General features: G+C 42.8%; 2 protein-coding genes across 4 annotated transcripts in view; one reads left to right on the top strand and one right to left on the bottom strand.

The window, feature by feature from the left end:
* EMILIN2 (elastin microfibril interfacer 2) overlaps positions 1-8,599 on the top strand; it is a 38,698-nt gene extending 30,099 nt beyond the window's left edge. The window contains exons 7-8 of the mRNA XM_084282477.1: positions 2,989-3,123; positions 3,850-8,599. Of these exons, the coding sequence (XP_084138603.1) occupies positions 2,989-3,123; positions 3,850-4,187 (473 nt within the window). The 3' untranslated portion in view covers positions 4,188-8,599. The remainder of the gene's footprint in view (positions 1-2,988; positions 3,124-3,849) is intronic.
* A 1,851-nt stretch (positions 8,600-10,450) lies between these two features.
* LPIN2 (lipin 2) overlaps positions 10,451-17,695 on the bottom strand; it is a 45,581-nt gene continuing 38,336 nt past the window's right edge. For all 3 annotated transcript variants that reach the window (XM_084306836.1, XM_084306835.1, XM_084306834.1), the window contains exons 17-20: positions 17,138-17,290; positions 16,005-16,119; positions 15,233-15,336; positions 10,451-14,900 (exon numbers count right to left, since the gene is read on the bottom strand). In XM_084306836.1, coding sequence (XP_084162962.1) covers positions 14,756-14,900; positions 15,233-15,336; positions 16,005-16,119; positions 17,138-17,290 — 517 coding nt within the window. In that variant the 3' untranslated portion in view covers positions 10,451-14,755. The remainder of the gene's footprint in view (positions 14,901-15,232; positions 15,337-16,004; positions 16,120-17,137; positions 17,291-17,695) is intronic.

Genomic DNA, 17,695 nt, shown 5'->3' with positions numbered 1-17,695 from the left:
GCTGAGGCCTACTTTGCATATTTGCAATAGCACTTCTGAGCTTTCCAGATGCATTAGCCATCTGTTTGGATGCATCTTACAATATAACTTTGTAGGTAAAGATCTTCAGGGATTCGCAAGTGTTAATGAGAGGGTGTGAGGTACGATAATAGGCATTAGCTCTGTTTTCACAGGCAAGGAGTTTATGACAGGGGTGAATTAAGCATCAGGACCCAAGCGGCTTCATCTAATGCCTTTTGCTACAAAAAGAGTTGAAGCAGTAGATATTTAAAGCATCATCATCAGCGAATGTTATTGAAGCACGGCAATTTTACAGTCGTGAGAATTTTCCTTTGCTGACAATTGCAGCGGCAGAGGTTGTGAATTAACTGATGAACTGCTCTGGGAACTGATGAGAAAATGCTTGTTAGATCCCCAGGTCACACAGCTAGGCAAGGACAGAGCCAAGAAGAGGAATTGGATGCTCTGATCACCATACAGAGGGTCACAGGGAAAAAAAAAATAAAGAGAGTACAAATTGCCTTTCCTTCCCTCCTCCACGCAGTTTGCAGCGTTGGTGGTGTCCCCGACCCTGCAGCTCCAATGGAGGGTGATTGCTCCTTTCTCAAAGAAACTTCTTGTGAAGTGTAATACAGAACAGTGTTTGGCATGGCTATCCCACGTGCAGAGGGAATGTTCCTGGAAATGAGATGTGCTGGGGTCAAACTGAAGAATTTAAAAAAAAAAGAAAGGTGGTAGTGGTAAACTGCTGATATTTTCAGCCCATTCCTTCTCAATGAAGGTGAAGCTTTTCTTCTGCCCCGCAGTTCCTTCATGAGGAGTACATTTATAGCTCCTGGCTTTCAAATGCTTTGAAAATTTTCTTCCTATTTGTAAAATGTCACAGCACTAGCTCCTGAGGTGAAACTGTGGAGTTTCCAAGCCTGGACCTTGCGTAGAGAAACTGAACTTTGATCTCGGGGTGAAGAAAAGCATTTGCAAGTGGGGACATGTAAGGGAAGGCGATTCACCTCTGTAAGGATCTGCAAAAGCATTGCTGAGAGCTATTGGTAGGACTTGGGCAAACTTCAAACAGGCGCAGCTCCGTCTAGAAACAAGGAGAGGAGAACATGGGAACATCGTGACTTTCCTGCACCTCTGTGTTTGCCTGCTGAACTATCCCACAGGATATTTAGAGGCAGTTAAGATCTCTTCTTTAGACAAGTACGCATAAAACTGAGCTGGTGGCTCAAAAAACAAGGCTGCAGATCTGAAGGAAATCTCAGCATCAAACTAACAACTACTGAAGCAATCAGTGTCAGTGCAGGAAAATCTAAAGGAAGCTGAGGGGAGGCAGGACAGGAGTCACTTCCTCACATATCCTTAGCTACTGTGAGCTGTAGCTGTTGCAAACGGAGAGCAGAGCATTTCTGGGCAGGCTACAGGAACCTCTCTGAGTCAGCCAGCAAGAAATGAGTTGATGTACATCATCATTTGACTTGAGTCTCAGGGAAAGCTGCGACTACAAAGACGCTTCCTGTAAGTGGAGTAATGTTAAGGGGCTGGAGCTTTGCAGAAGCTCCCTCCTGAAGCAAGCAGACTTCCTGCAATTCAATTTGGTCCTTTTGAATAGCCTCATCTTAGCTCACGGGAGCTCTTACATGTGCACCGCCAGGTAAAAGGGTTCTGTCTGCTTTGTGAAAGTGAGACAAAATATTGAATGAGGAGATACCCAAAGATTTATGAAGTATCTGTTTGCTAGACCCCAAGGGAGCTCATGGTGGGTATTTGCCATTTCTGAAGCTGCTGGCATCTTATGGTCCCCCTGCCTCTGTGCCAAGTTATTCAGGAAAAAAAAATATCTAAAATAACATTGGAATATTCAAATTTTAGATAAAGTTTTGTCACTTTTAAACTTCTATATCAAAGAATTGAACGTTTGTATCACTGCTTGCTGGTGGCATGTCAGATTGGGAGGGAGAGAAACCAGACGGGTATTTTAAAGGCAGCAGAACAAGGAGCAGGGCTGACACAGCACAGAGAGACTTGGATCCTAACCTGAACCCTGAATGCTGTTGAACAGAAGGAGCAGCCGAGGACAACTTTAAGTGTATTCATTGTTTACCTAATTGCCGGATCAAAGCAGCAAGAGTTGACTGCTTCTAGCAGTGTTCCTGCCTTAAGGGAAACGTTTAGAAGGAAGGGAGCTGAAACAAGACTAACACATGGTTGATTACCAAGACTTGCCTTTATGTCAGTCTGTTTAAAAGTCAAAACTTGTCCTAATAGTCCAAATTGTATTTCATCAAGTGGTGTTAGCTAGGAAGCAGATAGACACTATGAAATACTTAAGCGTCTGTCTGAGCTGCTGAGAAAAGAAAAAAAATCGAAGTGAAAAATTTCCTGAAAGAGAAGTGCAAAAGAAAGAAAAGCCCCAGACGTGATTCTCTTTGTTGGAATACTGAAAAATGTTACTTGTATAGATGTTTTTGATAGCCTTTGGCGGAGAAGGCAGGAAATAAAGCTGTGCACAGCCTCTCCCCTCAGAGGGCTGGCACGAGCTACCGACCTTCCGCACTTCTGCTGCCAGTTTGATGATGATACAGAGCAGAGATGTGCGGGGCAGCCTGAAGCCTGGAGCTGCTCCATGGCAGAGCATTATTGAATTCAGGTGTGGCAGGATGGCTACTTCCAGCAGTTACAAGCCACGCGTAATCTTTTCCTTAGAGGGACAAAAAGCAGCTTGTAGGTGATGCCAGTTTTCTGGCTCCCCTGCCAGAGCTGGGAGGCTGTAGCCAATGGGGAAATTTTATGGTCCTCAGTCAATTTTTTTATGGCAAGAAAGCTGGGCCAGCAGTACGTATTCTGCTAATTCTGGCACCCCTCAAGTGGCAGGGTTAGGCTGAGTGGAGTATCTGCAGGAGCAGAGACACTGGGCTATAAACCATTGCAGGGAAAGGCTGTGCTGTCATCCCAAAGTGACCTCAGTCATATTCTTACCCATTTTAGGACCTGCTGCCGCTGCGGCCTCGCTGGTGTCCTTCTCTGCTGGGCTCACGCAGAAGCCTTTCTCCAGCGACGTCGGCGTGGTTCACTTCAACAAAGTGCTGGTGAATGACGGGGACTATTACAACCCCAACACAGGTAAGGCAAAGAGCGGACCCACAGAGCTGCCAGGTGGGCAGTAACACACATTACAAGTGGTCAATGACATCTCAGGCACTGCGGTGCATCGAAATGAACAAATTACACAAGTCCATCTAAGCTAGGGCAGGAGCTCACATTCCTAAGGATGGGGACAGTCACACACTTTGGCCATGCTGGTTTTCCACAGCTACCAGTTACACTGAGGCCTGACTCACCTCCCTGACTCACCACAAGCACTGTGTGCTCCTCATCCTTCCCAGGCAATTAGGGACACTATTAGCAGCAGGGAGGCTCCTTACTGACACGTTTCACTGCGGCCTGAGGAGAGGAGGGCTCCCTGCTTTTGTGTGAACCACCTCAGCCCCCTCACACACCCCGAAACACCTCCATGAGCTGGCTCTTTAAAACTCAGGGCTCTGCAGAATTATGTAGAGTGGTCATGACTGAAGTGGTAGGTACCTGTGGTGGTGGTGCTTTCTGCATCGCAAGCCTGGAAAGTTTTTAAACCGACTCGTATGGGAAGAGTCTGGCTTATAGCTTCTCACACCCTGTTGCCTTCGTGACCGCTCTCAGTTGGTCAGCTGCCCAGGCTGACCTCATCACAGTCACCTCTACACAGCAGTGCACAGTGCGTGCTGTGCTATGCTTGTCTTTGTGCTTAGGGCCTTGTGCTTAGTTATTTCTGAGTACCTCAGAAAAGCCATCCCCATCTCTCTTCTGCAGGCATCTTCACGTCACCGTACGAGGGGCGCTACCTGATCACCGCCGTGCTGGCGCCGGAGCGCGATGAGTACGTAGAGGCAGTGCTGTCCGTCTCCAATGCCAGCGTTGCGCAGCTCCACACGGCCGGGTACAGGAGGGAACTGCTGGAGTATCACAAACCCTACTCGGGGAAACGGACCTGTGGTGGTCCTGGGACGTTCCACCTCGTTCTTCACCTCAAAGCGGGAGATGAAGTCAACGTCGTCGTGACAGGAGGCAAACTAGCCTACACGGACTCCGATGAAATGTATTCCACGTTTAGTGGGGTTCTGCTTTATCCTTCCATTTCCCATGTTTAGGTCCATCGTGGAACAGGAGAGAAGGGTAAGATATTCCGAAGAAATTAAGTGTAATAAAATTCAAAGCTTTAATATATTCAGTTTATATATTTGATTTCAGTGATGGGTTTATTGTCTGTATTGAAACCTTGTCCCCAGTTTTCAGAGACAGCTACAAAAGACCTGTTTCTGTAGCAAAAGTAACTCCTTCCCCAAGTCCTAGTTTACCTGTACAAACACAACAGCTGTTAAACAACAAATACATTCTCAGTAAATACTTCTCCACTGTGCTCTTGCTACTCCCTATTAAATAGCCTTTGCAGTCTGCTCCCCAGTTTATCTCTGCCAGTGTCCGTGGTGTATCAAAGTTTACATCTTTGCTGCAGTTTCCAGTTGCAGCCAGCTTCCATCCCGTTTTCGGTAAAGCAGGGGCAAGAAACTGAGACCATGTTGGACACTGTTGATGACTTGGTCCTTGCTTTATTAAAATAATGTGGTGGGCCAAGTGCATTCACATAACTTGTTCAAAGCAAGTGCTAACCATGGTGGTGCAAAACAAAATGATGTTAGTCTGCATCAGTTTTCTCTTTCCCCTAAGGGCCAAACCCAGTGCTAAGAGACGAGTGACTCTCAGACCAGTCAAGTGGAAGCAGCAGTGCAAGGAGAACTTTGCCTTGCCTCAGCTTTTCAATGGGCAAGCATGAGTGTAAGGCACAGTTGCTGCTACTGAAGGATTTAAACAGTAATTTCCAACTGGTGCAGTAAAAAAGACAACCAGTGAAGCGTGATGCTCTTGGGATTCAGGCTTAGAGCTTGAAAATAACGAGCCAGGTCAGAGAGATCTGAATCACCTGTTCTTAGCTAGAACAATGATCATTTTGAAAAGCTTTTGAAAAATTTTACAGTGCTGGTGTCTGGAATTCCTACAGTATTTGCATTAGAGAAGTAGTTCTCTTCTTTGTTGCATTGCAAAAGATAAACCAGAGGAAAAAATGGCTAAAAAATATTATAGGAAAACAGTCTTTTTAGCCAATGCTGTCAAATGTACAAACCAAGCACCTGCACTGAGTCTTTGTTTTAGCAGCCTCCTGCATCAGCACTTTTCAGTGGGGTTTTAACACCCAGCATCTGTCTCTGTGGATGGAACAACTTGCTTAGTAGCTTAAACGCATTTGGTGCAACAATGTTTTATTTCTTATAGTAGCCACTTCTCAATTGAGGTAACAAAAATAATGTTCTGGCTCGTTGGAGTTAACATTTTGAGCTCTTTCATGGGTGGAAAAAAATCTTAACCATACTTTAGTAAGAGCAGGACTTTTCCACTGTCATCTGTATCTCACATACATAAACTGGTCATCTTTTTCATAGTCTATTCTTCACGCATAGCGTTGTATTTATCGTAGTGGGTTGTGTAGTGTATCTTCCTTCTTACGAATCCAGAACAGCTGTTACAGCCTCAGAACAAATAAATCCTTTAGGTGAAGGAAGAACTCCCCGCGCTGGAAGCAGCCCCGTACGCTCAGCTGAAGCCTTTCCCCATCCGAGGAGGTCAAATGCAGACTTCACGCCTTCTTTGCAGCATAGTTTTGGAATTGATACTCCCTAATAACCCTGTTTCCAGGCGATGAGAGGGGGCCTTCCCACAACAAACCATCGCATCCTGGAAGCTGAGCTGCCTCGGAGAGAAGCAGACAGAAAAAGCTCCCTGGCCCCAGAGGAGCTCCGCATCAGGCTCTCTGCAGCTAGGGTTGTGCCGGGCGGGGGTGGTGGGGTGAGCACAGGAAGGAAATTGCAAGCGGATTTTTTTAAAGCACGTGGCTTAGGAAGAGCTCCTGGCACCTGGTTTTCAGAAATTGGGGTGTTGCTGATAAGCAACAGCCAGGGCTGGATGTGTTGTGGAGCAGGAAGGCTGCTTGTGTAGGAGCAGCTGCTTAAGGGATGTGGTGAACTTGCAGAGCCCGGTGAAGGGAGCCACCCCCCTCATTTCCCTGCACATTTGACTTGATCTGGGCTGGACCACCCCTCGTTCAAGAGGGGCCCGGTTTTCTTTTGTCCCAAAGCAACAGCCCACTGCTCTCCCATGCCTTTCTACATCTCAGAGATGAAGGGAAAAACAGGAAACTTTTTCTTTTGAAAGCCAACTACATCAACCATATATATATATGTATATATTAACCAAGTTCTTGTTATGTACGAAAGCCGTAGAGGCTCTTTTCCTTTCAGGATATTTTTCACTCGCAAGAAAGCTGTGTTCTCTAAGAAGTTGGCTCCAGACTGTGTGTGACTCAAGTATTGTTACATTATTGTTGCCTGTGCTAAAAATGACTCATGGAAACAAACAAAGTGAGCCGGAGCGCTTAGGGAGACCTCGCTGGCAACAACCACCTCTTTTTTCTCCACCCCCCTACCTCCAAGTGAGACATTTTTAAGAATCAGCAGTGCAAGTTTAGTGCTAGAGGTACAAATATTTCATCACCTAATTCTTACCTGACTGATCTGGTAAATTTCTAAGCCCAGCCCACACGTCCTCAGGAGCCCAGTTGTGCTGTCGGACAGGGCTCTCTTCTGACAGAAAGCTTCTCCCCGTGCCCAGGATCTGCTGCTGACGGAGCTGGGATTGTTTGATCCCACATAACGTGACCTAACCAGGATTTATACCCGGTTGTAAAGCACTCTCTAAGCTACGTCACAGCAGGACTGAGTCTGAGGCATATTTTGAGAACACCTTTTAGAGCTAGCTCCCCATCCACCATCGGTAGCAGCACAGTGGCTGAAGCAATCAGCTTTGGTGAGGAACCACCGCCTTGCTTTAGTAATTGCTGTAATCAGGGTAAGTGGCTCATTTTCTCTTAATGAAGTTACCCTACTGGAGCCTTCAAGGTGGAATATTCACCCTGCTGGGCAGACTGCTGTGCTGCAGCCCCTGAACAGCACAGGGAGGAGGAATCAGGGTCTTAATCGCTGCCTCAGTCAGTGCTTGGGTAAAATATTCCTTAAATTTAGCAGCAGCTGGCAGAGACTCAGGCACAGATGAATTCATGGGCCTACTGAGGATTCGTGCTGTATGAAACAGCTCAGCTTCAAAGGAAAGGGTGAGAGCACTGCTCAGAATACCCCAAACCCGCTGACAGGCATTCACATCTTCAGTGGCAATCAGCAACAGCCCAAGGAAATAACCTGCACTGAAAGAACCTTTTCACACTCTTGGTTCATTCAGCAACCACATAGGACAGTGTTCCCCACCTCAAATAGGAAGCATCTGGAAATAACAATGCCTTAAAAAACAACATGCAGTAGGTTGAAGCTGTAAGGCGGGTACACTGCATGTTTTACAAACCAGTGGTGCCAGCCAGAGACACACTGCCCTGGCCCGACGCAAACAGTGCATCCTAGAGCAGATGGGAAAGGCAGCAGAGAGCCATAAAAATCAATAATATCAGAGGAAACCACAGGAAAGCTTGGAGCAAAGTGAGAATGCAAATTTCCATCGCAACATGTGTGAAACTACCTCATTATTTTCATTTGCTATCTAGACTTCGGAGACAGTGGAGACATCGCTATGCTGAGCACTTAAAGCAGTGGCTGTGTGCCACAGATGTCTCCACCAACCTCCACCACGTCGCCTCTCAATGTACGCCAGGTTACTTGCAGCAACTTTGTGCAATTCAGCAGCCAGAGGATGTAGCTAACTTGGTGGAGACAGCCAGCCACTCCAGGAGCATTACGATCAAAGAAGTGCACCTGTAAGAGGAAGGCATGGGAAGGCAACTTGGCCCAAAGCGTAAGTGAGCACCCTGTATGGCTTTAAAAGGCTCAAATGTGCTGGGAATGCAAGGTAAAGGGCTCCTTAACCAGAAGCAGATTAGCCTCAGGAGTGCAGTGGTTCCAAGGCTGCATCCTGCATTTGGAAGGAAGTTACAGCTGCAGTCAGTCAGTCCTTACGGTGTGGCACAGTGCTGGATACGAATGGGCCACCAAAACCACAAATGCTCTCATGCAGCATCAGCTTGGTGATGTGAGGGACGTTTGCTTCACTGAGATACTCGCTGCAGGTACACTTTGGCTCCCAGTTGCTCCCAGAGAAAGGTGCAGAGTTCCAGTTGTCGAGCTGCCAGGAACAGCTGGGGCCGCGTCCTGTCATCACAAGGCAGACCTGCACACACCGAACCTCCTGCAAGGCACCCTGCAGACTTCAGGCGCGATGCAGAACTGCTCTGCCAATGCTTTGTACGTGGAGACTTCAAAGAGCATCTTATAACGTGTTCATACGTAAGCAGGTCTTGGCATGTATCCATTTTGCTATCTTGATTGTAAAAAAAAGTTACTGATTTTTTCAAAGAAGTGCATTTGAGCATATGCTTTGTGTGCGCGTATACGCGGGTGTACAGGGTCTGATACCTGAGAGCATGGAGAAAACTGTTTGATGGAAGGAAGCCAGCTGCTGACATGTCCAAATAAAGCCTGCCTGTTTTGTGATGTCTTGATGCCCCTTTGCTTTCCAGTGAGTACAGCAGTACCGTAAGCCAAAACCTTGGCTTTTTTCCTCCACCACCTTTAAAAGTTCAATTTCTGGCTTCGTAGCCAAGCCTGCATGTGTGGGTTAGGTGTTTAATTCAGTCTCAGGCATTGTTATATAGGTTTTGGGATAGACAGCATAGAAGTTCTGCCAACACACTTCTTCATTCAGTGTCCTGATTCCTGGCTGTTTCACTCCCTGAAACATCTGGGGATGAAGTAGTATCAGACAAAATATTAGGGCAGAGAACAGAGGTTAGGAAGGAGGAAAAGGCAGGGGAGGAATGAAGAAGGAGGGATTGGGAAGAACCACGAAGTGCCTTGATTCTCAGTGCTGGGGTAAGCAGGACCTGCAGCTACCTGCTCCTTCACGAGGACTGGAGCAGTACAAGGTGAAAGTTGACTAAACTCTTTCTGGCCTTACGCCCTTACAAGTGAAGACCTGCACTTGTAGCACTCACGAGGAGGTGGCTCAGCATTGCTTGTAGTTACCCCAATGCCCTGTTAACCATACCTTGTTCGAGGATCTCTGTGTGAATGCAAGGCACGAATCAGCCCCATCCTCCCAGGAGGTGACACTAGAGAGGGTGCCCTGCACACACACAGTGTCTATTACTGGGAGCAGGATGTATGGCATAACACCGGGCCCTCACACAGTGATGTCACTGCAGTATGTGGGATTTAATCCCAGTGCAGTAGTGGGATGCAAGGGACACAAACCTACAGGGGCCTCCCTGCCTCTCACCACCTCCCTGCCCCAAAGCCCACACGCTGGAAGGAGTTGCAGCATACCAGGGCTCTCAAGGGGATGGGTGCCAGGGCCTGTGAAGGGCAGTAGGAATTCAGCAAGCCATAGATGAAAGTCCCTGCTGGCACCTGGGACCCTCAGAGAAAGGTGACCGGTCCTCCAGCAGTCTAAGGGAGCTCATGGCACATCTGTAGGTCAGAGAGGGCCCTAGATCTAAGACAACTCCTCCAAGACAAAACTATCCATCCACCAAGAACGGGATAGGAGGGATACAGGAGGAACAATTTGAGCACAGACAATATTCCTCTAGCACCTTTGAGCATTTGGCATGCACAGGACTTGCCTGCCCTTTGTTGCTCACTGCACACCACAGACAAGTGCTGAAACCTAGGTGTGAAAGATGGGCAGCGACAGAAGCATGGTATGAAGACTGAAGAGACCCGGGTGTGAAGGGCACAGGGTATGAGCAGAGTCACAGGGGAAACTAAATAGAAATGGAAACTCTGCTTCTGCAGCAGGAGATAAAATTCTAGCACCAGGCTCTGTATCTGGACAGAAAAGAGCTGCTGTGCAGTGGGAGCAGCAGTACAAGTGGTACACCTGCATTGTACCACATGATTTACATATCCATGCAGATCTATCATACATTTGTGTGATTAAAATGATTGTTTGTTTGTTTTTTTGCTTTGAAATGAACATGTTGCTTGGATGGAATTAGGATGAAACTCCAAACTAGGGCAGGTGTACAAGTGCTCACACCCTGTAGCTGCAGTATTTTATTCAAGGCAGCTTGTGTATTCCTGAGATGTGTCTATGACTACAGTGTATGTTACCTCAGATTCTACATTATGAATGTATGCTTAGCTTTCATTAAATTATAACCTAATAATGGTATTGGAAGACAATGTAAATTTGATTACAGCAATTACTTGTCAGCTGTACAAATACTCTAGGAGTAAACCAAGTGTGAAAGAAAGCAAATGTCACAGTCCTTAGAGCAACTTGAAATATAAGATATGAACACAATTTAAATAAATCCACATTTACTAGATTAGCAATACAAGAATGGAACTTGTGAACACAAATTGAAGAAAAAATTAGTTTAAGTTTGTTTATTGTGATAACATTGTTCTGAACATCAATAAACATTGCACTGAAGTGTGGGTTACTGTACCCAAGATAGTCCAGTCTTAACAAAAACCACTATATTGGTATGGTCACAGATTTGACAGTTTTAAACACACTACCTTATTAGTGATTGGGTTGCTTGAATAATCAGTTATTTCACATCTTCAACATAAAAAGTGAAACAAACTAATGAAGAGAGTTTTCCTATCCTCAAACTCAACCAAAATGTAACTTTCATCTGGAAATAATTAACACTGCAATAAAAAAATCCAAACAATTCCATTCTATTCAGCAGGATTCAACTTTAGAAACTAAAACTTCTTTAGGCAAAAGTGACACTTTAAAGGCATCTCAAATCCATTATCTATTTTTGATGTTTCATTATGAATTCGCATTACAGTCATTTAAACAATTCATTCGTATGACAGCATCTTCTGGAAGACTTGTATGAAATATTAACATGAAATCTTATTTTTGTCTTTACCATAAGTGGATTCAGAGTTTGCTTCAGAAGTTCCATAACTGAGTCAATACAAGTGTTAAAACTTTTCCAGCTGAAAAAAAAAATATTTTAAGGAATACACTGATGACAAGAAGCTGAGGATACGCGAGTCATATTGCACATGCAACTGTATAACATTAGGGGTTAAAGCCCAACCTTTTGAAGTACAAGCATGTTTTGTACAGTGTAAAAAGATGAATCCAGAAATGTGCACCACTTAAGTTACTGATCTTAAAATCATTATAGAAATGGGAAACGTCCAAGTCACTAACAAGTTCTGAATTGCAATGTTCCTTTATTAATCCCCAGACAGGTATCGTTGACTCAGCTTTTGACATGCTTCCAACATTAAGAGGATCTGCATCTTCAACAACACAGTCTTAACAGGAATGCGCGTGTGCCTGCAGACACACACACTTAGAAGTTCCTCTTTCATAGAAAGAATGATTTCACTTGCGCTAGTTTTGAATACGTATAGCACAACTTGTTCTCAGACATTAACTTCAGGCCACTTCTCTTAACTAAAGTAACAACGGATAGGCAAATGCGTAGTTTTTATACACCCCACTTCATATTAATATTGCAGCACAAGCCTACAGTTTGATAGCAATGAGATGTCTTTTCTAGTCAATAAAGTGCCCAAGAATCCAAATCATGTAGGTACACAATTACAGGTACAGTACCCCAAATTCTGTCCCTACGCAGGGTTAACAAACAGTCTGGAACAAAGCTTCAAATACAAGTCAATTAAAAAGAAAAACAAACAAACAAACAAACCCACCACAACTGACTTGTATCAGAAATACTCAAGAAATCTTTTACATTTTATCAAAACCCAAATATCAAAACTGTTAGAGAGATTGAAAAGCAGAATTGTTAACTAAGCAACTTTTCGGACATCCCTATACTGCAAAATAAGAGGTCAGCAGAATGGGGAGCTCTTTGCAGCCACGCCCATACCACACCAGCTTAAATTACATGGATTTGGAGACAGACCTGATACCATGTCTCCACCCTGCCCATTTATCCAAGTCCCCACCTTACAATCCACAGCTTGTCTTTATGACAATCCAAAAAGATGAATAGGATTTAAGTGAAAAAAATTTACTCAGTAAAAGTTAGCAAAACATGGCCAAACCTTAGTAACAATCATCACAATTTGGAATCCCATCTCTGGTAGTTATTTTGCTGGAAGTGGGTTTTTGTTCTTTTATTTTTTCCAAAAATCTGTGTAATACCAAGGCCACCAAGACTACGTTAAGGATGGTAAAGAAAATTTTGTCATCCACAGAGGACTGTTTTAGGAGAGGCAGCTTCACTCCCTTCATGAGGAATGGAATTAAAATATGTTGGGTTCTTGTAAGTTTTGAAGTATTTAAGTGACTTAAAAGCTCAAATTCTGTCAATTTTCAAAGCACTTAGTGATCATGAGAATTTCAGTTTCTATGGAATTTAAATTAATTTGAAAAAAAAATAAAGCAAAATATATGGAATGATGTTTGCAAGCTTCTGAAAGTGCAAAAAAAAATGCAGTACAGCAAAACATGCTTTGAATTGAATCCATGAAATCTACTTAAACACTAAGTAGTTTGGTGACAGGAGCAAGAATTTGCTGAAACAGTCACAATGTCTCGTCCTCACTGTGTAAGAACAAGAAGGATGCCTTTCAAGTCACTTTACATGTATGGCACACAGTGACAGGCAGGTGTGTTTTCTTTCCCACCCTCATACTCCTGCTTTGAAAGGGAGGTTTCATGTTGACCCTCTCCCTCTCCCCTTCTTTTCTGATGTTTTATAGTCACAGGAATACACCAGAATTTTATAAGAAAACAAATAGTCCCAAAATTATTGCCCCTAAGCAGTCCACCAGTTGTCTAGCATTAGGCTGGTGTTATTTTAGAACATAGGGTTAAGACTCTAACCTATTAAGGTTAAGGCCTGATAAAGAAAATATTTGTGTGGGTGGGGCAAAATCCTCTGAGCATGCTCTTTTATGGGTAGTGAAAGAAAGGTAGAGATCCTCTCCTGCTTTCAGGCCATGTAAGCTGAAGCAGAGGGGCCTGCCCAAGCCATGTTTCTATCAAAAGCAGCTCTGGCTAAGCACCGCAGCAGTAGCTGTACAAGTGCCTGCTCAAAATCACTCACACTTCCCTGCGCAGGAGTGTGTGGCCACTGGGAGCTGTGTAGGGAGAGAGCCTGGCCCCAGAGCCTGGTGGAAATTCTGGACATGGCCGCCCTGGTGGGATTGTTAACGCACAGCCTCAGGAACTTGCTTAAGGAGTGACAGGAAAGACTGTGCACCACGGAAAGCCTGGGACTGAAATTTAAATGACTGTAGGCCTTAAGCTGTCTGGGTTGGAAACATACAATTCTCACCACGGACCTGTCCTAAGGAGTTTAAATGTACCAACCCAACTTAAAAAGCAGAGCTACTTTTGTTTTCAAGTATTTTTGGAGAGAGAAATACTAGCTGCTTTCACAGCTGATAAACACTAGACTTGGAATGCAATTTGTTCACAGGCTCTTGATCTGAACCTGAGGAATGACCAGCATGATGCTTACAAATAAACCAAAAGGAAAAAGAAAAAAAAAAAGAAAAAAAAAGGTTTTATTCTGCTCTGCAGCATTTAACCATTCTCATACCTGGAATCCCACTACTGAGCTGCATTTCCTTCCAGCTAGTGAAAACCTGTAATACAGAATTCTGGAAAGACCTGCAGTAGATAATTAAAAAATTAAATACATCATTTTTTTTTTTTTTTTAGTATAACAATTCCCTGAATATAATCTGTACATACTTTTTACTGGCCTACACAGCATACACACACATATGAATCTCCATGATGAAAAAAAAAGAAATTAAAATGCCAGCTCCCCAACTCTTACAGAAACATTCAAGATTTCTCTTGATGGAAATTCAACATGAAATAGTGCAGCCTGAAAGCAACAAAAGCCATACAAGTATCTGAAGACAACTTTCACTTTAACAAGATAATGAAATAGTTTAAGCGTTGCATATAAAAAAAGCAGAATTAGTCTGAGCATTAATTGTACAAGCACAGTCTCGTACATGTGACAAAAGGCATATTTACATTTAAAGATGAATTTTATGTCTTCAGACTCTGTCAGGCTAATAATATCTACACCTTTCTGTATTTTAGCTGAGAAAGAGCACACTGGGTCTTAGGTTCTGGCTCCTCTGCAAAATGGCCTAATTGCTCACCTGAACATTAGACCACGTTTTCTGTTAATAGGTCTGACATTCTATTTGGCAGTTTCCATACACTTTTTGGCTTCGTTTTAGAAAATATACTATTAAGACTAATACACAAAAAAAAAAATATCTATGCTTACAATAAGGTCTGATTGATGAAAATGCAAAGTCACTCAGCATTTAGTTGCCATGAAGCACTTGAGTACCACGGCCATCAATGGCAGGCCAATTTCAAGTGCCTTAGTACAGGTATATAAAGACAAGCAATAAAGACAAACAATATCATTAAAAAAAAAAGAACATAAAAATGGACAGTAGCTTTGCATTTTCTTCGTCTTACACCAACGGAGTTAAAGTGATTTCTTTAGTAAGACTTATGGTACCAGTATATAAATTAGCATCTTCATTAAGAAAGTTCTTCACATTTAAACTGAAGTTGAGTAGCTGAACATGAAAGTCCGTTTCTAGGTGAGAAGTATTTTTCAAGCCAGATCTTCCATGTTAAGGTCGGGAAGAGGTTCTCTCCAATAGCAAAAGGAGCTGAATTCTGGGCATGGAAACGCAGAACTCTGTTCTTTATTAAGCAATGGGAACACATATTCCACAAGCTCACTTAGTCTGTAATACCTATATTAAAAAAGAAGAAAGACCATTATTTAACAGTCTAGTCACTGTTAACTGTAGCCAAAAAAGAGCTTTAGAAGTCTAGACCAGAAAACTATAGTCAAATAAGGTACAACTACTGCAGAAGCAATTTTCAATTTTATTTTGCCAGCTTACTTTGCTTTTCAAGAAGTTTTAAGTTAAGCATCCGAAGTGGTAAGTCTCTGGCATTTTTTTTTTTTAATGTATCACATGCAACAGAAGATCATAAGGAATCATCATGGTCACAACTGTAATTATTTTGTAATCTCATTGCCGAGAACCTTCTTTAACTGAAATAATAAAAATGCTCTTACGAAGACTTGTTTCCTTTAGTCCGTTCTTGGATCAGTTCACCCTTTGGATTCACAGTAAATATTCTGCAGTCTGGAACTCCCACTTGCATGTAGGCATACACATCCTGTGAAAAGCATGAACAAACGCACATGCTTTGACACTTTCTTATTGAATGTGATATACCGAACAAATTCTTGAAGGAATAAGAAAAGAGATTTAAAAGCTGATCCAACAGTATATAGCAAAACTCCTTAAAACAAATAAACAACAAGCATACATTGTAACAAAGCATCTCCCCCACCCAAAACCCTTAAGTCTGTTCTCAAACCTTGGACCACAAATATGCACCACAAAATCTCTACCACACGGTACTACTCGTACTACTCCCTGTGACAACATTCCTCTTAGGAATACCCCTTCTCTCAAGCTCTCTTACAATAGCACTGAGCTGCAGAGAAAGTACAGGAACTATGATAGGAAAAAAGATTCAAGCCTGAGGAGTATGGAATTCTCCTAAGTCTTAATGCTGTCAAAACTGCTGAAAAAAATATAGAAAGGTGTTACGTATTTAGTAAGACCCTGGGAACACTAATACATCTGTGTAATCTTTTTTGTAAAGGAATTCTAAAGCTATAGTTTTTATTTAAGAATCTGCATGGCCAAATCTATAGAAATATCGGTGTCCCATTCCCACATTCAAACTTTAACAGACAAAAAAAGAAAAGCCTATTTCCCTTCCCTCCCAAGTGCTTCATGCATTTTAACCCTTCAAAGAGAAAGTCTCAGACTTACATTGGGCCTGTTTCCAAAAGCAGCATAGAAAGGCTGTTTACTGGGAGCAAACAAGTTCTTGATATCATTCAAACATTCAATTTTGAATTTTTCAGGCTTCTTTTCTATGACTTCCCTAAAATAGAAAATGAACAGTCAAATTCTAAATCATGACCAAGCAGTGGGTACTCTCCTTCACCAATTTATCTGATATTTCTGTTCTCATTATTTCCTGTTCATAGTGTGGCTAGTTACACAGATACTGGCAAATACTTTTCCAAGGATGATGCAAGAAACAATAGAAGAATAAAAACAACACTCACAGTAAAAACAGGTGAATAAACTCACTAAGCTAGGCTAACTAACTGTGATGAAGTTCACAGCTCATGGTTGCAGTTTATGAACTACTTTTATCGTACATTACCATCTAGACCAAAAGCAGAAGACTGAATCAATTACACATAAGCTTGTTACCATTCCTGCCTCTGAAAAAATCTGCAGGACTAATAGGAGACCACAACAGAAACTGCTGTCATTGTTAGCCATGACTCAGTTATTTGATTTTAATAATAACAACAACAACAAAATGAACAAAAATACTTTTACACTATTAGCTCTTCCAATCAAAAATGAGGCAGACTGTAGCTGGTTCAAAAGATTGGCTGGGCTGAGCCACAGCTAAATTCCATACCCAGCTGTAAGCAGTCACGTACGGAACACTCCCAGTATTGCAAGATAGACTGTTAACACTAAGTGGTATGTCGTGGGTTTTTTTGTTTGTTTTGTTTTTGTTTTGTTGTTTGTTTTTAAATTTATCTTGCATCAGAGCACTGATGAAAGCAGAACCTAATAGTAATCACTCACAGATTGGAAAAACATAGAAAGCAGAAAACAAGCTGCACTGTGACAGGCATTTTGTGTTTAGTAGCCACATCTAACATGCCCGTAGAAACAAAAGTATACTTCCTTCAAGTGAAATTCATGCAAATCGCCTGTAAGTGATCACTAGAGGGGCACTGAGTCTCAGTAGCAAGCCAAGCAGAGAGCAGAATGTTTGGATACACAGTTATAATGATCAGCATCCCAAGTCTTTTTAACTCACTTCCTGGTCTGAGATGAGGAGGGAATGGATGTATGAAATCCCATGTGCTTACCTATGAAATGCAGAAAATAAACTGCTGGGGGACAACATGAGAGGTCCCCTGGGAAGAATTGTTCCTTTGTCATTCACCCAGTGTAGGTATCCTCTAGTTATATCTGCCATTCCAATGGCACGGGCAGAACAGTATAGAAACTTGTAACCATTTCTGGAAAAGAAATACCAACTTAGTTCCTTTTCCTGCTGAAGATATTCTTTGTCAACACAGGCATCCTGTACCAGCAGCATCCAGAGGCACCAGTTTAGGTACTGGCTTGCTGCAGTGAGCTTCACAAACTCCTAGTGAAAAGACTGTTCTGCTGTTATTAAATCAGAACAGCATGTAATAGTTTGAAAACATGACTCAATCAAAACTGAAAAACAGGAAATGCAAGAAGAACAAGGATGGTAATACTAAGATTATGTATTTAGATGGACTCAGCTCTGTTTAGATAAACGTCACACTGGCTTCACCCAGTTTCCATAATATTGAATACCAGATCTCCTGTCTTTTATTTTTCCTCCATATTGTTACCAGAATTTGCAGCTCATAGCAAAGGAAGCACAACCAGCA

Source organism: Netta rufina, assembly GCF_964035555.1.
Source record: "Netta rufina genome assembly, chromosome: 2".
Taxonomy (NCBI): Eukaryota; Metazoa; Chordata; class Aves; order Anseriformes; family Anatidae; genus Netta; species Netta rufina.
Note: the sequence above shows the minus strand (reverse complement) of the source record. Positions and strands in the feature narration are given on the sequence as shown.